Source organism: Ceratotherium simum, chromosome 22 (assembly GCF_057802395.1).
Source record: "Ceratotherium simum simum isolate JZ-2026a chromosome 22, ASM5780239v1, whole genome shotgun sequence".
Classification (NCBI taxonomy): Eukaryota; Metazoa; Chordata; class Mammalia; order Perissodactyla; family Rhinocerotidae; genus Ceratotherium; species Ceratotherium simum.
This window is the reverse complement of record NC_141921.1, coordinates 23,213,911-23,237,153: the sequence shown is the minus strand read 5'-3', so window position 1 is coordinate 23,237,153 and position 23,243 is coordinate 23,213,911. Positions and strand designations below refer to the sequence as shown.

The 23,243-nt window shown below is 34.9% G+C and overlaps 1 protein-coding gene across 11 annotated transcripts in view; it reads left to right on the top strand.

Annotated features, from left to right (window-relative positions):
- The window catches only part of ZMYM4 (zinc finger MYM-type containing 4), a 150,084-nt gene that overhangs the window by 45,301 nt on the left and 81,540 nt on the right, over window positions 1-23,243 (top strand). For 10 of the 11 annotated variants that reach the window (XM_004425932.3, XM_087446304.1, XM_087446298.1 and 7 more), the window contains exon 2: window positions 14,492-14,537. The exons of the other annotated variant lie outside the window; for it this stretch is intronic. In XM_004425932.3, the coding sequence (XP_004425989.1) occupies window positions 14,492-14,537 (46 nt within the window). The remainder of the gene's footprint in view (window positions 1-14,491; window positions 14,538-23,243) is intronic. 11 annotated transcript variants of the gene reach the window in all.

The window sequence follows — 23,243 nt, the reverse complement described above, 5'->3', positions numbered from 1 at the left end:
TGGATCCCTTTTATTTCTTTTTCTTGCCTAAATGCTCTGGCTAAAGAGCCTTCCTTAACCATTCTTTTAGAGTGCGTCTGCTGCCAGTGAATGCTTCTAGTTTTCCTCATCGGAGAATATCTTTATTTCATCTTTATTCCTAAAGAGTATTTTCTTTGTATGTAGATTTGTGGGTTGACAGTTCTTTTCTTTCAGCACTATAAAAATGTTTTTCCAGTTTCTTTTGGCATCCAAGATTTCTGATGAGAAATCTGCAGTGATAAGTAATGTGTTGTTTTTCTCTGGCTGTTTTAAAGATTTTTTCTTTGTCTTTAGTTTTCAGCAGTTTGATTATGAGTGTCTTGGTGTGGATATCTTTAGATTTATTTTCTTTGAGGTTTGCTTAACTTGAATCTGCAGATATATGTCTTTTTTCAACTTTGGGAAGTTTTCAGCCTTTGTTTCTTTTTTTTTTTTTTTTTTTTTAAAGATTTTATTTATTTATTTTTTCCCCCCAAAGCCCCAGTAGATAGTTGTGTGTCATAGCTGCACATCCTTCTAGTTGCTGTATGTGGGACGCGGCCTCAGCATGGCCAGAGAAGCAGCGCGTCGGTGCGAGCCCGGGATCCGAACCCGGGTCGCCAGCAGTGGAGCGCGCTCACTTAACCGCTAAGCCACGGGGCCGGCCCCAGCCTTTGTTTCTTGAAGTATTTTTTCTACACTACAATTTTTCTCTCCCCCTGGGATTCTGATTATAAGAATGTTATACTTTTTGATATTGTCTTACAGATTTCTGAGGCTCTGTTCATTTCTTTTCAATATTTTTTGTCTCTGTTATTCAGATTAGGTAGTCTATTAATCTGTTTTCACCACTCTTTCCTCTCCATTTCTGTGTTGCTGTTGAGCCCATGAATAGAGAGTTTGTTTGAGTTTTATTCATTATGAATTTTTTTATTGTGGTAAAATATACATAATGTAAAATTTACCATTTTAACCGTTGTTAAGTGTATAATTCATTGGCATTAATAACTTTCACATTGTGTAATCACTGTTCATCTCTGCGACTATTCCATCATCTCAAACTCTGTACACAGTAAATAATAATGACTCATTACCCCCTCCCCCAGCCCCTGGTAATCATTCAATGAGTTTTTATTTTGGTTTTTTAATTTTTCAGTTCTAAAATTTCAGTCTGGTTCTTCATAATATCTTGTATTTCTGTATTCAGATTTTTTGTCTTTCTATTAGTTTAAAAAGTGTCTATCCTTAGTTGTTGTAGAGCGTTAAACCATCTCTATTTTCTCTCAATATATGTGTCCCATCAAAGAAATATGTTCAGATCTACCTTATTCTTTTTTTTTTATTGTAGTAAAGTATACATAACATAAAATTTGTCACTTTAATCATTTTTAAGTTTATAGCTCATAGGCATTAATTATATTCAGATTGTTGTGCAAACATCATGACCATCCATGAACTTTCTACCTTATTCTTTGTAAAGTCTGCATAGATTTCCATAGTATAATTTGTATTAATAAATCACTTAATTATTTCCGTGTGGAGGGATTCTTGCAATTTTTCGTTGTTGGAAATAATGTGGCAACAAATGTCTATCCTGCATATTTTAAAGGTAAGCTTTTAGCTGTTATTTTTGTTCCTAGGGACAATTTTAGAAGTTAGGAGATTTGTAAAGGATGTATGTTTGTGTGTTGGCTAAGATAAAAGCCTTTACTATATTATCAGTTGTTGCCGTTTCTTTTTTAAAAAGTCATATTAAAAATGTATATTATATTTTAAATGTATATATGATATAACTTACTGGGGCTTAAAATTTTATTTTCTGCTTATCAAAGTGATACGTGATAATTTGAAGATTTTGAATATTATAGAACTGTTTATATATTGAGATTATTTATATCAATTCTTATATATACACATATAATTTATTGTATATATATATATATATATATATAAAATTGGTAAATATTCTTGGTTTAAAGAGGTATGTTTCAAGTGTGTGTGGGTCCTTGCAAAAAATGAGCAGTTAATCTAAATTCTAAAATAGGATTTAGGGGCCGGCCCATGGCTTAGCGGTTAAGTGCGCGCGCTCTGCTACTGGCATCCCGGGTACGCACTGACGCACCACTTGTCCGGCCATGCTGAGGCCGCGTCCTACATACAGCAACTAGAAGGATGTGCAACTATGACATACAACTATCTGCTGGGGCTTTGGGGAAAAGAAAGGAGGAGGATTGGCAATAGACGTTAGCTCAGAGCCGGTCTTCCTCGGCAAAAAAAGAGGAGGATTGGCATGGATGTTAGCTCAGGGCTGATCTTCCTCACATAAAAAATAAATAAATAAAATAAAATAAAACAGGATTTATAGACATTTCATCAATTAAGAATTTTAGAGACATGTGATTGAGTGCATCCAGTTTCTATAGCTAGGAAGGCAATATACTAGATTACTTTCCAGCAGGTAACATGCTGATAACTAATTTATATACATTATGTCTTTTCCTCACCTTTAGAGAGAGTATGTATGCATTTAGTAAAATGTTCATTCAAAAAGACAAATAACTCTTGTTTTGTATAAGGTGAATGACCCAGAAATGCTAAGTTTTCATACTTGTTAGATATCTTTTTATTGCTTTCCTTTTTGCTGGTCTGTTAGATCATCTGGGATTAATATAACATGACACTATATAAATTAGGTCTGAAACCTAAGAACTATGGAAATTTAGTTTTAATTATTTTTTATTGACAATTTAAGCTTCATCCTTCTGGTCTCTAGCTATATTACATTGTTTAATGTATTAAATATTATACTAAAGTATAATTATATACAATCTTATTACCCTACAGTAATTATGGCTTTGGAAAAAACACAAAGAATTTAGATTTTGGTAATGTTTTTCACGATAGAAAAAGTTAATGGGATATCACTAAAGGAATAAATATTTTAATTACAATTAAGGCTGAACCGACTGGGCTTGCTTTTAAATAATTATTCTTTAAATAGAAGTACTTGATGATATTTGGTTAGTTCTACAAGAGATAATCTCTCTTTAAGAAATTTAAAAATATTTAAATCCTATTTTATTTCTAATAAATATGCATGACAGCCATTATTGGGCAGTGATGAGTACAGTGACTACCAGTACCACTGCCTAAGGGTCCAGTAATTGTATCCAGAATTGATTTTGCACCATTAGTGCAAATGTCAACCCAGTAAAAATACAAATTTTGTCTCAGTATTACTGTGAAAATAGTTTTGACTTTGGGGATTTGTGAAAGGGTTGTGGGAATCAAAAGGGTTATGGGAGACCTGTAAGAGTCCAAGAACCACACATAGAGAACCACTACTTCTGGGATTTTCTTCTTTTTCAAAGGTTTCTTATATGGCTGCAGGTATCTGCAGGCTGAGTAATCTTTGTTTGCCTTCTGTCTTCATTCCACAGATAGTTTCAAGCTAGACATCAGTTGGCCCTTCAATTTTTTGTCAACATATGAGGACAGAGCATTAGCAGATTTCTTTGGATTGATTTTTACTTTTTTGGGTTGTGACAGTTTGAGGGATCTGAGGTTTCTATGTTTACCCTAAGTAACTAAAGAAAAGTTTTATTTGTTGTAAGTCTTATAATTTACAAGTTCATATAGATTTTAGGAAGCCCTGAAAATATTTTCTTTGAGGAACATTTAGGGATTTTATTATAAATGTCCCTGATTTTCCAAACTAGTAACCAAATTTATACATCATTTTGGAGTAGAAAACTTGGTGTCAAAAGTGTAGTTTAATAGTTCCAAACATGTTATAAAGAATCACGGGAACACATATTCTCCTTCTTCTTTAGTTTACGTGTAAGGGTAAATATAGCATTCTCCACATTCAGACTGAAAGGGAGACGTTATCCACCTATTCAAAAATGACTTTTCTGTTTCCTTTTTAATTCTGGATAGCTTAATTCTCTCCTTAGCTGTTGTGTAAAGAAGTAATTTTAGGGTGATAGCTTTTCACAATTGAATTTGATTTTTTTTTTTCTCGTGAGGAAGATCAGCCCTGAGCTAACATCCATGACAGTCCTCCTCTTTTTGCTGAGGAAGAGCGGCCCTGAGTTAATATCTATTGCCAGTCCTCCTCCTTTTTTTCCCTTTTTCTCCCCAAAGCCCCAGTAGATAGTTGTATGTCATAGTTGCACATCCTTCTAGTTACTGTACGTGGGACGCCGCCTCAGTGTGGCCGGACAAGCGGTGCGTTGTTGCGCGCCCAGGGTCCGAACCCGAGCTGCCAGTAGTGGAGGGCGCGCACTTAACCGCTAAGCCACGGGGCTGGCCACCATAGGATGTTTAAGTTTTTATTTTTTATTTTTTTTATTTTTTATTTTTTATTTATTTTTTTTTTTTTAAAGATTTTATTTATTTAATTTTTTCCCCCCAAAGCCCCAGTAGATAGTTGTATGTCATAGCTGCACATCCTTCTAGTTGCTGTATGTGGGACTCGGCCTCAGGATGGACGGAGAAGTGGTGCCTCGATGCGCACCCGGGACCCGAACCCGGGCCACCAGCATTGCAGCGCGCGCACTTAACCACCAAGCCACAGGGCCGGCCCTAAGTTTTTAATATAAACAAGTTTTAAATTACTTATTAACTAATAAAAGTTTTTTCATTCAGCAAACATTTATTGGGCTTCTGTTACATGTTTGGCATTGTTGTAGGTGCTAGGCTTACAGCAGAAAGGAACAGACAGAAATCTCTCTAGACTAGGATATAATTCAACCTGCCCTCTACTTTGAGAAATGTGAAATCTCTAAGTCTTTACAGGGTTTTGATTTTATTTAGGTTCTGTTAAAAAAGAAACTAACTAGATTATTTTTAATTTTTATGTAATTCTAAAGGCTTTTATATAAAAACAGTGTTAATTTTTATTGATTTCTTTTTTAGATAGTCTCCAAAATGGGGTTAAAACTCCATATTTATATAACTCCTGTTAGTTGTTAGCAGATTGATCTACCAAAAGAATGGGATATTTCATGATATAGCTTCAGAAATGTGTATGGGTACTTGATTCCTTGTAGCGTCCCCAACTTGGGAGTAAAATTTTTATAGTTGCCATCATAGACACATCTCCTGTAGTAGTGCTAGGAAAGAGAGTTGTGAATTCTACCTTGTTCAGGAAGTTGTGTGTGTGTGGGTTGTGTGAGATGGCATCATTAAGGAGTTGTAACTTTAGCTCAGTCATGAAAGCTGCGTTAGGTGTTCACTGTTGAATTAATACTGGAAAAGCTTAAGCACTGTGCAAAGTGGTCCAGAGGTGTGAAACTACCTGAAAGATTAGGTGAGCTACAGGTCATTCATAATAGCTAGAGCATTTGTTTTGGGGATGGGATGTAATGGGAACATGAAGACAGGAAAAGATGAAGCAATAGAGGAAGATAGGGCCGTATTTTAAAGAGTCGGTAATTTGGACTTTTTGTGGGGAATCTTTTTCAGAGCACTGTGTTTGTCTGTATGTGCACGTTCTTAACCTCTCAGTGCTTCCATTTCTTTATCTATAAAATAGAGGTGTTAGCAGTACTTACTTGATGAGATTGTATGGGGATGAAATTGAATTAAGTCACATAAAGTGCTTGAAAAAAGTGCCAGGCACAGGGTGAGGTTTCTGCTAAGTGTTTAACCACTAATTAAAATGGTTTCGGAACCACTGCCTCGGGTCATCTAAAAAATTTCATAATCAGGCAATAGATAGAAACAAGAATCACAGGTGGTTAATAACTATATGGAAAGATTCTTATTCAAAATTTAAGAAGTGAAAATGAAAACAATGAAATGCAGAAAAGAACAACAAATTCATTTTTTAAGCAATGAGATAACATTTTTTGCCTACCAAATTGAGGAAGATGAAAAAAAACTTCATGCCAAGTAGTTATGAAGTTCTTGAGAAACAGGAATTCACTCTCTTGGTATCTGTATATATTGGTGGAATGCTTTTGGTAGACAATTTGGTATCATATATCAAAACTTGAGAGTCCAGCCCAGTGGCACAGAGATTAAGTTTGTGTGTTCCGCTTTGGCGGCCCCGGGGTTCGCCAGTTGGGATTCTGGGCGCAGACCTACTCACTGCTCATCAAGCCATGCGGAGGTGGCATCCCACATAGAAGACCTAGAAGGACCTACAACTAGGATATACAACTATGTACTGGGGGCTTTGGGGAGGGAAAAAAAAAAAAGAGGAAGATTGGTAACAAATGTTAGCTCAGGGCCAATCTTCCTCAAAAAACAAACAAGCAAACTTTAAATGCCAATGCCCTTTAACCTCATGATTCCACTTCTAGGAATCGATTTTATATATATATACGCACAAACACACACATACACACACACATTCACATATATAAGCCAACTGATATGTACAAGGATGACAACTACGCATTTAAAAAAAAACCTCAAAGCAACCTAAATGTCCATCAATATAGTACAATAAAAGACTTTGTAGCCACTAAAAAGAGTGCATTAATCTCTGTGTAATGAGAAATTTCCTAGATACACTTAGGTTTAAAAAAAGTAAGAGGAGAATTTCTATCTCTATTCATTTATTTGTATCTTTGCTAGTCTGAGAGAAAATGATATCTCATTTTAATTTTGCTTTCAGGTGAGATTGAATGTTTGGTGCTTGTTTATGGTCTTGAATCATTTTCTATTGGATGCTACTCTTAGTGGATTCTAAGACTGCTTTGTATGTATTAATACAAACTGTTTTCCTAGTTTGTCTTTAAGTTTTCCAAACAATTTTTATTTTTAATATGGTTAAGTTTGTTAAACTTTCTCAAGAATATTTGTTTCTGTTTCTGGTTAAAAGACTTTCCTATCTTCTAGTGTTTGAATTGTTTTCAAGTGTTCTAGTGTTTCAATTTGTTTTTAATATATCTGGAATTCATTTTGGTGTAAAGTGTGGGGTGGTGAACCGGATTTTCCACCTGAAATGGTTACTGGTCATATTCTAATTCTGAAGGATACTTTGGACTTTGTGTTCTCTATTCTGTTTCATTATTCTGTCTATTAGTTGCCATGCCAGTACCACATATTTTAGTTATTGTACCTTTGATATATGGTAAGACATATTTTTCTCTTTGTTACGATTATAATTCAACATTTTCTTGAATATTCTTTTTACCTTTATTCTTCCAGATGTCCTTGATAATGATTTTATCTAGTTTCCTCGCACTCACTCCACGCTATTTTGTGAGGAAATTGAGTTCTTCATAGTATTGATTTTTCCCTTTTGTAAACATTATATGTCACCTATTTACCCTCTGAAAAATTTTGAAGTATTTTTCATAATAATCTCACACATTTCGTAAGAATATTTTCAGAACTTTTTATATGTAGTTGTTATTGTGAATTGGATCTTTGTTTTTCCTTTATATTTTAATTAATTGTTGTTGGTTCATAGGAATGCTGTTGGTTTCTTGAATGTTGCGTTTTGTAAACAGTCACTGTTGAAATGTATTCTTATTTCCCATACTTTTTCAGTCTACTCTCTTGGGTTTTTCAAGTAGATAAGCATATTACCTGTAAAAAAATAACTTTTTTTTCACTATTTTGATACTTTATATTTCTTTTTTCTTATTGCATTGACTAGTACTTTCAGAACAGGGTAAAATAGTGGTAATATTACCACTTTAATGGTAATTAAATGGTAAATATTTGATCTTGCCTGCCAACTTCAGTTGATTATTAATGGACACCTGAATTTTGAGTTGAGAACAATTCTGATAACATATCTATACTTTGTAAGAAAGATTGCTATGGCTGATTAGTGGTGGAAGGAGAGATTTAGTAGGAAGAGAGTGTTAGGAACCAAGTATTTACTATTCTTATTTAATATTTCCCTATTAAACTTGGCTGATAATTTGAAATATTCTTTAGCATTTTAAATAATTACATTCTGTTCTATGTATTTGTTAAACTATCAAGTGAAAAAGTCTTTGCTTATAACGATACTTGTGAAAACCACAGATGGTCAAATGGCATGATTATTTAAAAAAAAACTAAAAAATATTATTTTGGAGTATATTGCTAAGTTAAAAAATGACCTTGTATTAAAATGTGTAAAACCTACAAACCTCTGATGCTAGCATCAGTTAGCATCATTTCCCACAGTCGTTCTGTAGTGTGTTAATAAATGTTGTCCTTCAAAAGGGTTCTGTGATCAAGTACATTTGGAAAATGATTGGCAAAACAAAGCAATACAGATTTCTTTAGTTTTAAACTTCTTAGCATTTAATAAGTTAACAAGCATTGTTAATCACCAAAAAAAGAGATTTATATTTCCCGTATTTGATCACAGAACTCTTTTTTTCTTAGAGCATCTTGCAGGTTTTACATCACAAATATTGAGAAATTCAAAGTTACGGCATTCAGTTAATAAAAAAGATATTGAGAGATTATGCAGTACAATGTGCTAGTGCCTGTGTGTATCCATTCCAGGGTCAAAAAATTTATCTAGAAAGTGATACTGTCATATATGTAAGTTAACTGTGCCACAAGTGTAAGTGAAATATAAATCAAGTACTACGGAGAAGGAGTAATGAATTCTAAATGGGTTATCAGAAGAGGCCTCACTGAAGAGTTGCACTTTGAAGAAGCAGTGGGATTTCACCAGGTAGACATTCCCAGTAGGGAGAAAACAATATGAGAATAGTGTGATTCAAACTTTGGGTAGGAGTGAGAAATAACTTGACTGCATAGCTAGAGTGATTGTTTTCAGAACTCAGATCTTCCTTCCTGCCATATCCTTCAGTGGTTTTTCTTAGGGTAAAACCTAGTATCTAAACAGAACTAATACTTAGGTTGACCAAACTGAGACACTTTTGCGAGTGAAAGGGAGCACATTATCAGTTACATGGAGTTGATAGGTGTAAACTGAGATGCTTTCAGCTAACTGGAATATGTGGTCACCCTGTCTGTGAAGAATGGCCTGCAGTGTTTGGCCCATGAGTTGTCAACAGCTTTATCTTACAGTGCTGGCCTGCTTTACTCCCAGAATTCGAATCCACCTAGCCTTTCTGTTCTTTGAATTCTCTATTCTTTCTTCTGCTAAGAACTGTTAAATTTGCTGTTCTTTTCTTGAATCTTCTCTCTCACATTTTCACCTGTTTTAATTCTTAATCATCCTTCAGATCTTAAATTAAAGAGCAGTTTCTGACCTCCTGTATAGGATAGTTCACCATGAAGAGCAGAGATTTATCTAAAACACTAGGATGTGTTAGATAGAGAGACGATAGTTCTATTGATCACTTGAAGGGAATGGGGGGGAATACCCTAATTTTGAGAGTTCTTGGTTTGACTTCTAGGGTGTTGGGGCTGCCACTAAAATGAAAAAGGGACCCGTGATGAAAAGAGTAGGTTTTAGAGAGGAAGAAAATGAAGGACATTTGACAGTTTTCAGTTTCTACTTAATCATTGAAAAACCCAGCTTCAGCTCCCCAAACTATTTTAGAGCTATTGGTCTGTTGTTTAGTTTTCTGTTTTTTTTTTTTTTTTATCCTTATTATTTTATTTTTATTTTTGTTGTTGTTTAGTTTTCATTGAATAAGTTTGTCATATAAACTCTCAAATTGTTACAAGTATTAAAATCAGTTTGAAAATAATGTTTATGGTGTTAGTCATTCTGTCAGTTATGTCCAGGGAATTTGTGAAGTGTCATCATTTTTGTATGGAGGATAGAAAAGAAAATTAACTTCTTAAAAATAAAAATTATTGGTCCAGGATCCAATAAATTTCTAATTGTCTTTTTTTTTTTTTTTTTTTTGGTGGGTGGGTGGATGGTATGTTTACCAATTCACAGTATATTTTGATTTTTCCTCCCATCCAGGGTTAGGGAACTTGAGTGTTTTATTTTGTAAGTAAAAATGTACTTTATCCCGAGTGCTTAATTTTTTTTTTTTTTTTTTTGTGAGGAAGATCAGCCCTGAGCTAACATCCGTGCTAATCCTCGTCTTTTTGCCGAGGAAGACCGGCTCTGAGCTAACATCTATTGCCAATCCTCCTCCTTTTTTTTTAACCCCAAAGCCCCAGTAGATAGTTCTATGTCATAGTTGCACATCCTTCTAGTTGCTGTATGTGGGACGTGGCCTCAGCATGGCCCGAGAAGCGGTGCGTCGGTTCGTGCCCGGGATCCAAACCCCGGGCCGTCCAATAGCGGAGCGCACGCACTTAACTGCTAAGCCACGGGGCCAGCCCCTCTGGTGCTTAATTTTTAAGTACAGGGAACTGAGTCATTTGCCCATTGCTTTCCTTTTATTTCAAGCAATGGATACATTTTTACAAATGAAATGTTGTAGTGAACCCTAATTTTTAAAACAAGGGAAGATATCTTTTATTAGTGTAATAATAATAGCTTGCATTTATTGTGTGTTAACAATTTGCTAAGTACCATGCTAAGTGCTGTTAATTTAATCATCCTGACAGTTCTGGGAAGGTAGGTATCACACTATATCTATATTTTATGGATGAGGAAGTTTGAGGCTAAAAGTTCCATAGCTGGTAAGTCACCAGAGTTGGGATTCAAACTCAAGTAATTTGAGACTGAAGCTGTCATACCTCTTAAAGTGATGACATTTATTTTATAAGTTTAAATATGCAACAGTTACATATTTTGAAGTCAATGGGTGGGATCCATGAAACTATTTTGATAACTAGAAACGAGCTGGTATTTTTTTGTCTTAAATCAGTATCCACAGTTTATTTTATATATTTTATTCTTTTTTCTTGCTTTCTTAAAATTTAATTTAAGTTTTTTAATTGAGGTCACTTTGGTTTATAACATTATATCAACTTCAGGTGTACATCATTATATTTCAGCTTCTGTATAGACTGCATCGTGTTCATCACCAAAAGTCTAATTGCCATCACCATACACATATGCCCCTTTACTCCTTTCACCCTCCTCCTGCCCTTCTTTATTTTTTTAATTTTTACTTTTGGTTTTGTAGTATTGAGAAAATCCTTGCCTCTACAGAAGTTATTACAGATTCTTAAAAAGAAAATCATCTTGGCTTTTAAGTTCATTTAAATCTTTCATGAAACTTGAGGGATAAGTAGTAGGACATTAATTTCAAAGCTAAATTACTAGCTGCTTATATCCAATTTCTTGTTTATAAATATACAGATTGGACAAGAAGCACCCAAACACATTTAGTAAAACGATCATATTATCACAGAGTTAAATATTACTTGTAAATTTGTTGTTACCCAGTTGGTGAGATTATAGGCCAAGCAGTGTTCTGGAGAGCTGGGCATCTTTTAATTGAGAGCAGTGTTAGTGTTAGTGCTTGTACGATGTTAAGTAAGTAGTTACCAGCAGGTTTGAATTAAAACAAATAAAAACAAAACAAAACAAAATCAGAGAGAGTCCAAGATAGACTCTCCCTTAATTGATACTCTACCTTATCAAGAAGTTCAAATACATAAAGAGGTTTGCATTAAAATGAGGTAACCTTTTAGCATAGGAATTGCACCTGAGGGGCTTCATGGTATTAAAACATTTATTTAACACATTTGAATGTATATTTTAAAAATTACTCTTTAAAATTGCTGGTACTGTATGCCCACATAACATCTCCCTAGTTAATCTTGTTTCAGTAGTGTCTTTCAGTTTTTAATACCTAAACTTCATAAAAGTATTTTGCACAATGTGTTTTTAAAACAGCTTCATAGAGATATAATTCATAGGCCATGCAATTCACCCATTTGAAGAGCACAATTCAATAGTTTTTAGTATTTTCAAAATTGTGCAACCACAATCAATTTTAGAACATTTTTGCCCCCCAAAAAAGAAACCCTCTACCAATTAGCAATCATTCTCTATTTCTCCTCCACCCCGAGCCTTAGGCAGCACTGATCTATTTTGTAACTGTGGTTTTGAAATGTGTACCCAGTGTCAGCAAAAGGGACTTGCTGGATGATCTTATGTCTGTAAACAAGCATATAGATTGTTTGGCATCAAGAGACAATGTTTTAGTCTTTGTTTTTTATTTTCTATTTGAAAGGGAGAGAGAAGTAGGAAAACAAGGGTTTGGTTTTGAACCATAGAGAAGGAAATTTAATCCTGGAATTTTTGCCGCTAGTAAGAGTGTCTTCTAAAGTATCAACACCTGGGCCGGCCCCGTGGCTTGGCGGTTAAGTGCGCGCACTGTGCTGCCGGCGGCCCGGGTTCGGATCCCGGGTGCGCACTGACGCACCGCTCCTCTGGCCATGCTGGGGCCGCGTCCCACATACGGCAACTAGAAGGATGTGCAGCTATGACAGACAACTATCTGCTGGGGCTTTGGGGGAAAAATAAATAAATAAAAAATCTTAAAAAAAAAATAAATAAATAAATAAAGTATCAACACCTGATGTTCTTCCCATCTGAGTTTCTTCATTTCTTCTGAGTCGTAATCAGTTGTATTATTTTTTTGTATCCAGTATAATTTTAATTAATGTATTTCATTTTGTTAAATATTTTTTATAATAAAATTTGAGTGGTCTAAATTCCAATTTTTTTTTCCTTTTTAGAATGTAGAAGTCATTGATCTTTTTGTGTTCCAGCTTGCAGAGGAGAAATGTGATATCATGTGATTCTTGTTATAGAACAGTCTTAGGAGTTAGGTTTTATAATCAGCTCACAAGATGAAATGGCACATAGTTCAAATTATCTTAGAAAATCTCTTTAAGCTACCCAGAAAGTATAGCTATACCACCCTTGGTAATATCACTACCATTTTTTTTTTCTTTTTCTGTAATGTTGAGTAGGATTGTAGTTTCTTTGAGCACCATGTAAAGTGTCTAGAGGCAGTATTGTACAAAAAGTGCTTTATCTTTAGACACTTGGATACCTCTTAGTGCAGACAAGTGCTTTCATTCTTTGGCTTGCAGAGTCACATCTCCCATTTTCCTTTCATTCTGGAGCATAAGTTGTTGCGTGCAATGGTAGGTAGAGTGGACTTTGCTATTTCTTTCCTTTTCATTGTTTGTATAGTGGAATTCAGTTACATTAAATGTGTTTTATGAATCACCTGCACTATATTTTTTTGTATTCCTCTTCTTGTTTTCTTTTGGAATTCTGAAATTTCACCAGGATGTATCTTTTAATCATTTCTCTTTGGTATTTGGTGGGCCCATTTAATCTCAAATATTCATATTTTTGGTTCAGGGAAATTTTTTTCTGTTATTTCACTTCTCCATTGTTCTTGTCTTAGGGGATGCCTTTGAGATCAATTGGTTCAGTTTTTTTATGTCGTCATATAACATATCTTTTCCAACTCTTTGACTTTTTGTTTTATTTTTTTGAAACTGATTGGAAACTTGGTCATTAGCCTGTCCAATAAAATTTTTATTTTTGTAGTCACTTTCTTGTTTCCAAATATTCTCTCATGTCTTCTTTTCATGGCTATCTGTGTTTAGCCTTTTGCACTTGTAGCCTTTCAGATACCACTTAAAATAATTTTTACAAGTTTCTTTTCTGTAAATTAATTGTTTCTTTCTGGAGTGGTTGTTCTGTTTATTCACCTGGAACTGTCTCTTTCACATAGTTAATTTCTTTCAGAAACCTGGGACCCTTGGTTGTCTGTTGACGTTTATGAATATCAGATCCTGTTGATTACTATAGCTAGCTGTTGTGTTTCCTCAGCCATTATGTAGGTAACTAGGTAGTTCTTTTTCCTTTAAAAGTTTCTCCCTTGAATGGGGATTCACACTTTGGGTTTTAGTAGGCAAGATTTATCAAGAAGCAGCCTTTCTTGTGTTCTTCCCTCATTGATGAGAGGTAGGCGGGGAAGCAGGAGGCTGGAAGGCTCCTACTTGCCAAAGTCAGAAGACCTTTAAAGATTAGGGGTGGAACATGCTAGTGTCTTTAGCTCCTGGGTGGAGTTGCCGCTGCTTTACATTTTTTCCTCTTTATCTGTTGTAAGGGTCTGAAATTACCTCAAACTTAGCTCTGCTTCTGTCCTAAGCCCTAACATACTCCAGTAGAAACCATCCCTGTAACATGGCCAACTCTTGTTTAAAGTGCAGCAGATTTCTGCCTTTAGCCTAAGAGCAAAACCTATTGATGCTGATTGTCCTATTCAGTTTTGATTTGAAGTTTTACATAGTTCTCAGTAACTGTTAGTAAGTTCTCAATAAGGGTTGGCTTTGTTTAGTATTATTACAAATATGATCCTTGATATGTATGATCCTCCATATTTTGTGACATAAAAGTGATTTTTAAAAAATAAGTAGGTTTTTTTATAGAGAGGGCATGTATTTATCTCTTTGTTTTTGGTTTGGGAGCTTTGGCCTGAGAACTTCTTTTGTTCATTCTCAATTTTATTTTACTCTATTTGGCAGTGTTTTTGTTTATGCTGTTGTGTATTTGTATACTTTTGGTTGCAAATTACAGCTCTTGGGGGTGCAGGGAGGGATACCAAGAAGTCTGATAGAAGAACATGATGATAATGTTACTTTTCTCTTTCCTTTTTTGCTTTTTCAGTTTGAGCAGAAAACTGGTGCAGTTTTTGATGAAATTGTAGAGAACTGTAAGTACCATTTTAGAAAAAAACCAATCATGTCTTTAGATAGATAATAAATATAAGTCTAGATAGAGCATTTATCTGTAACAGTGTTTCATTAGGGCTGGTTAATGTGATGGTCCAATTTGATTTAGTTTAGATCTCATCACACCCGGTTAGTATTTTCAGCAAGTTGATCTGAATTGTAAGTGTCTTACTCTGTTTTTTTAAAGTAAATACTTTATTCTCATGGTTATTAATATTGAAATATAGCAAGGCTTTGCGTATGTGTGAATTGTATAGATGTTGATACTAAACTTAGCCAACACTCAGCAAAGTTTTCTACTTTGTTTAGAGGGTCTCTTAATTTTCGCTTTATATTCTTTCCATGTTACATGATTTTCTTAAAAAACTTTTGTTTCTTATGATTATAAAAGTAATACATTCAATTTTACAGTACAAAAATGAGTAAAGCAGAAAATAAAAGCCATTGTCTTTACCATTCTCCAAAGATAACCAATTTTAAGAGTTTAATATATATCTTTCCAGACTTTTTTCTATGGATGTATATATAGTAGGTGGGCATTTATGTATGTATCTAGGGATCCTGTGAATACTGTTTCTGCTTTTTTCATTCAACTGCCTAGACATCTTTCTGTGTCAGTGAATTTGGACCTATTGCATTCTTTGTAATGGCTACTTAATATTTTACTGTGTGGCTATACTGTAATTTAACCAACTTCCTCTTTTATACGTGTGTATATTATTTTCAGTTTTTCGCTATTATAAACAATATTGAGTATGTATTCCTATACACATCTTTGTCTACTTGTTGCAGTGTTTCTGTAGGATAGCTTCTAAGAATAGAATTGATGAAACATCAAAGGATGTTTGTGCACTTGTTTATGAAGAATAAATTTTGTCATCTAGAATTCCTGAGTTAAGGGCAATGTGCATTTCTTTTGTTTTGTTTTGTTTTTTAAGTTTACTTTCACCAGTAGGATCTGTGAGTACCTTCTTTCTCTTTGGAATTAGTTTGTTAATATTTTTGTGAGATAACAGTTTTTTTAGATTACATATTGAGAGGTACTGGCTCTCCTGATCATCAGTGTATTTAGTTATTGAATCTCCTTTTTGTTGCATATAGGCAACAAAAATAGGCTCCAGCTAGCTTATGCAGAATAAACTTTAGAAATATATTGGGGTATTTCTCAGATTCTAGGGAGGAGGTTAAGAACAAATTTCCTCCAGGGAACTCAATGAAAGGAGATCATGGGCCTGCTCTTTCTAGTAATGCCAGAAAGCAGTTATGCTCCAGTGACATTTGGTCTTTCTGTATATCCATTTTAAATTTCAGGTTCCTGGGAAAAAGATTATGATTGGGCCAGCTTGGATTTGATGTTTATCTTTGAACCAATCATGTGTGGTCAGCGAAAACGGTCAGAAAGTAAAACATGACTGTTAGAAGGTATCCCTCAGCCACTGCTTCACACTTTCACCAAATAATTTTTGATTACCTGCTTCTGCTTTGCTCAAGTCTGTATACTGGTAATAGAAATTAATCAAACAGCTTTCTAATGAAGATTTTAATCTGATGCTTTATTTATTAAAGATACTGCAGTAACAACAATCTTAAAAGTGGTAGCAGGAATCTTAAAAGTAAACCAGCTGCTGTACTTGGGTTCCTACACCCAACATTTGGGGTTTGTGTTTCTGATGGCTGGTGCTTTTGTTTTATTAGGCTGGAGGTTTACAAGCAGAGTGCAAGTGGTGCAGTAAAGATTACTCTTTATCTCCTCCTCTCTGGTGCTTTATCATTAAGGGGCTATTGAAGTCTCTGGAGGCAGAGAAGAGAGGAGACTGGCCTCTCTCCATGAAGAGGATTCAGGAACATCATAGACACCTGTCCAGGAGAGATGAGGGCAGATTGCTACATAGATGATATTCAGGAAGTGTCTGATTCCAAAGATGGTCGTTCAAGGCCCACCATCTTGTCTTGAGGTCCATGTCCAGAAAAAAGGAGAGTCACTGTTTCTCAGGCAAGTGCCTCAAAATGTCTAGTATAATACTAGACTTACCAAGCATTCATTGCCCAAGATCACCAGGACATGGGGCTTCCAATATTTGTTTTGTAGATCAAATTCAGCCCTCCTAGGGTATAGCCCTCTGGAATTTCAGTAAAGTATAGTATTATATGCTAATTATTGGTACTCATAAGCTGATAGAGCCTAACCGCATCAGTGAGAAATTTGGGAAATTTGGTTTAAACGTGAAAGAGCTGAGTTGACTTTCCAAAAATGTAGTATTTTCAATGAAAGATTTAAAAGAAAAAAAGCCTTCATCATTTTATGTGAGTCAAAAGAGAAAGTAGAGTTGTCCAACTTCTACTTTATCATTTGTCAGGAGAATTTGTGCTGTGGGTTTTTTAAGATACGTAGTGATATAGAAAGTGACTGATACTGTGGATTATTATAACTCTTGTTTCCTTAACCATTGCCAGTTTAGGTGAAGTTTGAAAGAAGTTGATAGAATAGAGGTTTGTTTTGGTGAGGAAGATTGGCTTTGAGCTAACATGTTACCAGTCCTCCTCTTTTTGCTTGAGTAAGATTGTTGCTGAGCAGAACATCTGTGCCAATTTTCCTCTACTTTATGTATGGAATGTCGCTGCAGCATGGCTTGATGAGCGGTGTATAGGTCCATGCCTGGGATCTGAACCCGTGAACCCCAGGTTACCGAAGTGGAGTGCGTGAACTTAACGACCACACCACTGGGCTAGCCCCGAGATTTTTTTGTGTGTGTGTGTGAGGAAGATTAGCCCTGAGCTAACGTCGGTTGCCAATCCTCCTCTTTTTGCTAAGGAAGACTGGCCCTGGGCTAACATCCATGCCCATCTTCCTCTACTTGTTATATGTGGGATGCCCGCCACAGCATGGCTTGATAAGCAGTGTGTAGGTCCGTGCCCGGAATCTGAACTGGTGAACCCCAGGCCGCCGAAGTGGAGCGCGTGAACTTAACCACTATGCCACTGGGCCCGCCCCCCTGAGATTTTTTTTTTTTAACGCATTCAGATAGCTGTTTCCTTAAATTGAGGACTTTTATTCATTAAATGACTCTAAGATAACCACCTGGTCATTCACCAATGGTTAATTTTCTTACTCATATCTATATATATAACAGACTTGACAACTTTAAGGAAAAAATAAGAGCATTGCTGATTTGTTCATGAAGTACAGTTATTTGGATTCCAAAAATTATTTATATTATTTTGATTACTTGTAGCATTTGAGTTTATTTGTGAAAAACTTTACATATGTTATCTTTTAAAAATCTTAATCGTATTAACTAGTAGATTAGGTTCAAGTATGTATAAAACATAATAGAAATTTATTTTTCATATTAAAGAAGCCCAGATGATAAGATGGCTCTGGTTATCAGGAATCCAGAGGCCTTCTGGCTTTCTGTATCACATTCTTAGCACATGGCTTCCATTCCCTGATGTTCTAAGATGGCTGCTTTATCTTCAGCCTGCGGTGGGTTAGGGAGGAAGGCAAAAAGGCACTCTTCTCAACAGAATCAGCCTCTTAAAGAACTTTCCTAGAAACTCTACCTGTGTGCTTTGGTTTACATCTTATTAGCCACCCCAGCTTCAAGAAAACTGGGAATTGTAACCCTTTAGCTGAGCACATTGTTGCCAACAATAAAATCAGGGATCTCTTGGTAAGGAAAAGGGGGAGAGTTGCTACTAGGTATGTAGTCTCTGCCATACCAACCCTCTAGACAAAGCTATTAGAACAGTCTCTATTTTACTAAGGAGGAAACTAAGGCTTAGAGACATTTTTTAGCTTTTAAGGGCAGCAATCAGGATTTGAATGTAGTTTACCTAACTCCAAAGCCCCTCCTTTTAAATCTTTCATTACCTATTTCTGAACTGCCCCCTAGTTCACTGGAATCACAGGTTTTGAAGAATAATAATAATTCGGTAGAAATAAAGGAATAATTTGTAAAGTAACTCAAATATTTTAATGGGTGTTAACCATGACAAGTTTTTGTGGCTCCATATGGAGTATCAACATCGGTTTGTGTTTGAATTATAATATATCTGTCCTATCAATGCAGCTCAATTTTTAAAAGAACTGATAAATTGAGCAGTTTTTTTTTAAAACCCAGAACAACTTAAAAATTTCTGTTTACATAGTCTATTGCTGAATATTGTTTGGGTCCTTCCAACATTGTGAAGGAGTATCTTCTTCACGAAAATGTTCAAGCCAAAGCCTGAAGTCTTCTTTAGGGGTGTAAACGTGGGTACAAAATTGAGATGACGTTGGCTATATAAACACCTCACTATTCTCAAGAATTTTTTAGTTATTCAGTAGTATTTTAGTTATTAAATATATAGTTCTTTAAATAAAGTTATAAATTCTTTTTGAATTAAACAAATTGTGTCAAGTTTTTGAGTGAAATGGACTAAACTAATTTTTGCTTTATCTCTATAGTATTGCTGAAAGGTGTATATTTTTGCAAACAATTCACAGCTATATTTCAAGATTATTATCTTGGAAATTGAATGGTGGCACAAAAACTTCGACACTGAAAAGAAGGCATAAGTTGTATGTGAATTGTAGTTTACGTTGATCGGTAGTAGAAGAGACTGGTAAAGAGTAAAAGTATATTGTAGATGTTTCTACAGGGTTCTCACCCATTTTTCCAATGAAAAGATCTAGAAACTAAAATTTTTGCCATCTAGAATATATGTTCTCAGACATGGATGAAAGTCAGATGTCTACTGATCATTTGTTAATTTAACTGTATATGTATTTAAACCTCGTTACGTTAAGTAATATTAATTTAGAAAATAATGCTTTTCTCCCAATTATTTTGTGAAAGAATTTTATTTAAGTAGCTAAGATGCATATTTTAGAAATTTGACTTTGTCATCACTAGTGTTACTTTTTAAGTCAGTTAACATAATTTTCTAGAGCCTACTGTCTAAATTATTTAATAAAACAGTTAGAATTTGCATTCTGATAACTGATAATGTGCTGCTTAACAAACCACCCCAAATTTAGTGGTGTAAAACAGCAACAATTTTATTATGCTCATGGATTCTGTGGCTCAGATATTCAGAAAGGGTATATGGGAGATGTCTGTGTTTTTGCTCCACAGTGTGTCTTAGGTCTTAGCTGAGGAGATTTGAAAGCTCACTGGCTTGGTGTTGGAATAATCTGGAAGTTCATTCATTCATGTCTAGTCTGAGTTGGGAGGACTCAAAGATTGGGACTGCTGTCTTGAGCACCTATTCATGGTCTCCCTATTGCCTTGCCTTCCTCATAGCATGGCGGCCTCAGGGTAGTTGGACTTCTTTTGTGGTGGCTCAGGGCTCCAAGCAAAAGAGTAATTCAGCAAATAAGGCAGAAACTGCATCTTTTCTCACCTAGCTTCAGAAGTCACACAGCATCACTTTCATCACATTCTTTTGGTTACAAGCAAGTCACAAGCCTGCCCAGATTCAGGAGAAGAGGACATAGACATCACTTCTTGATAGGAGTAGGGTCAAGGTCATGTTGTAGAAAAGCATGTAGATGGGAGGTGCTGTTGCAACCATATTTGGAAAATACAATCTGCTTGCTGTCACAGCATATAATCCTGTTTTAGGATATTTTAAACCAGAAGATGGCTTTAAAAAAATTGATACTATAGCTCTGTATTTGGATCTTCACAACATTAACTACTTCCTATAATACATAAAAACAAACTTCATGAATTGGATCATATATGATTTTTTAAGAGTAACTTTGGCTTTTCTTTGGGGTTAGCCTCTCCTTTCCATCTCCTTGTCTCCATCACCCCTCATAAGCCATGTCAACAGCTTTGTAGGTAGCTTTTCATGTTTTTCTCCAATGCTCATAAAATCATTATATGCACAAATGTATACAGGTAGACATATGTAAGGATTTTGAGGGTTTTTGCTTTTTGTTTAACAAATGGAAGCATCATATACATACATTTCTGCACCTCACTTCTCTCACTCCAGTACTTCATGATATCTCTTCACCTCAACTGGGAGAGCTCCAACTCTTATAGTATAACATTCCATGATTTAGATGTACAAGTCATTTTTTGCCTTGTTTTTAGGCATTCATATTGTTCTAGTTTTTTTGCCATTATAAACAATGATGCGTTAAAAATCCTTTAATGTATGTCCCTATATATTAGTGGTTTTATATCTGTGGATAGATTACAGAGAGTGGGGATTGTGGGGTAAAGGGTATGTATAATTTTAATAGGTGTTGCTGCCTTTTCAAAAAAGCTTTAATGCCTCACATTTCCACCAGAAATGTATAACAACATCTTTTCCCCTTCATCACTGTATATTATAATTCTTCTTCATGTTTGGCGATCTGATGGATGTGAAGTATCACAATGTTAACTTTAATTTGTATTTTCTTAACTCCTATTGAATTTGAATTTAAGCAGCTTTTATTGAGTTTAATGTTTGGATTGGCTCCTTTGTATTGTCTAGTCATAAATATTTGTTAAATAAATGAATATCCTTTGCCCACTTCTTAAAGTTTTTTTTTTCATGTCTAGTTGTAGCCTTGTTTTATACTGTAATAATAGTTGTTAAGCTAAGTCATAGTAAGCATGGTAAAGGATAAATCTGAAAGAAGATTCAGGTATGCATTTAAAAAGATAGACAATCACTTGTTCATTCAGAAAATCTAACTTTTAGAATGCGCGACCTAAAGTTCTTTTGATAATGGAGTAGGGGGTTTTGAATTCCCTGGCTTTGTTTCCTGTTGTTTGTGTCATCTTTTCCTAAACAAATGTTTTTAACATACAAAAATTTGATCTTTTTTAACGTCATCGTTAAAAAAGTTTTCCTTACCCCTTGATTTTATGCTATCCTAGAGTTTCTTGGAATAGAGAACTGTTTTCATAAAGTATTAAATAAACACAAAAAATATTTATAATGTGAGATATATTTTTAAAAAAAACACTCTCGGCTTTACCACTTAGCTTTAAAAAAATGTGAAATAAGAAAATATCATGCCTTTGATGCCAGTTCCCCGGTCCCATTTTGTTCTCCACTCCAAACAGTTATATCCTGAATTTTGCTTATTTTCTTGCTTTTCTTTATAGTTTTTACCACATTTACATCATTAATCAATATCTTGTTTAGTTTTGCTTGTTTATGAACTTTGTATTATTTTTGAATTTATACTATACGTGTTATCACTTCCTTCTTATTATGTATTCCTGAGATTTGACTGTATTGATGCATGTAGCTCGCATTCATTCACCACTGATGTATAGTAATTCATTTTATAAATATATTATGATTTTTATTTATTTAATTATTTAAAATTGTGTTAAAAAACACACAATGTAAAATTTACCGTCTTAACCATTTTTAAGTGTACAGTTTAGTAGTGTTAAGTACATTCACATTATTGTGCAGCGATCTCGAGAACTTTTTCATCTTGCAAAACTGAAATGTCTATACCCAGTGAACAAAAATTCCCCTTCCCCACTTAAGGTTCATCCGTGTTGTAACATGTGTCAGAATGTCCTTCCTTTTTAAGGCTGAATAATATTCTGTTGTATGGATATATCACGTTTGTTTATTCATGCATCCGTTGATGGGCATTTGGGTTGCTTCCACTTCTTGGCTATTGTGAATAATGCTGTAATGAACATGGGTATGCAAATATCTCTTCAAGAGCCTGCTTTCATTTGTCTTGGATATATACCCAGATATGGGATTACTGACTCATGGTAATTCTGTTTTCAATTTTTTGAGGAACTGCCATACTATTTTCAAGTAGCGATTGCACCATTTTACATTTGCACTAACAGTGCACAAGGGTTCCAACTTCTCTACATCTTTGCCAACACTTCTTACTTTCTGTGTTTTTGGTAGTAGCCATCCTAATGGTTATGAGGTGATATTTTATTGTAGTTATGATTTGCATTTCTCTAATGATTAGTGATGCTGAGCATCTTTTTGTATGCTTATTGGCCATTTGTATATCATCTTTGGAGAAATGTCTATTCAAGTCCTTTGTCCATTTTTGAATTGGATTATTTGTTTTTTGTTCTTGTTGATTTGTACTTTATATGTTCTGGATATTAATTCCTTATCAAATGTATGATTTGCAAATATTTTCTCCCATTCTGTATGTTGCCCTTTCACTCTGTTGATGATTTCTTTTGATGTGCAGAAGTTTAAAAAATTTGATGTGGTCTCATTCGTTTATTTTTGCTTTTGTTGCCTGTGCTTTTGGTGTCATATCCAAGAAGTCATTGCCAAATCCAATGCTATGAAGCTTATCTCTTGTTTTCTTTTAGGAGTTTTATAGTTTTAGGTCTTATGTTTAAAATATACACAATTTTCAAGTTCAGTCTGTTGTCTATATACTTCTTCATGTTTCTAGTTCTTTCTTTTTTTTTTTCTGACCTAGCATCTGTTGCCAATCTTCCTCTTTTTTTTTTTTCGCTTGAGAAACGTTAGCCCTGAGCTAACATCTGTGCCAGTCTTTCTCTGTTTTGTATGTGGGTCGCTGCCACAGCATGGCTTGACGAGTGGTGTAGGTCCGCGCCTAGGATCCGAACCCGTGAACCCAGGCTGCCGAAGCAGAGCGCACCGGACTTAACCACTATGCCACCAGGCTGCTAGTACAACTTTTTCCTCTGTGAACGTTCCTCATATATGTTTTCTGATACATACAAGAA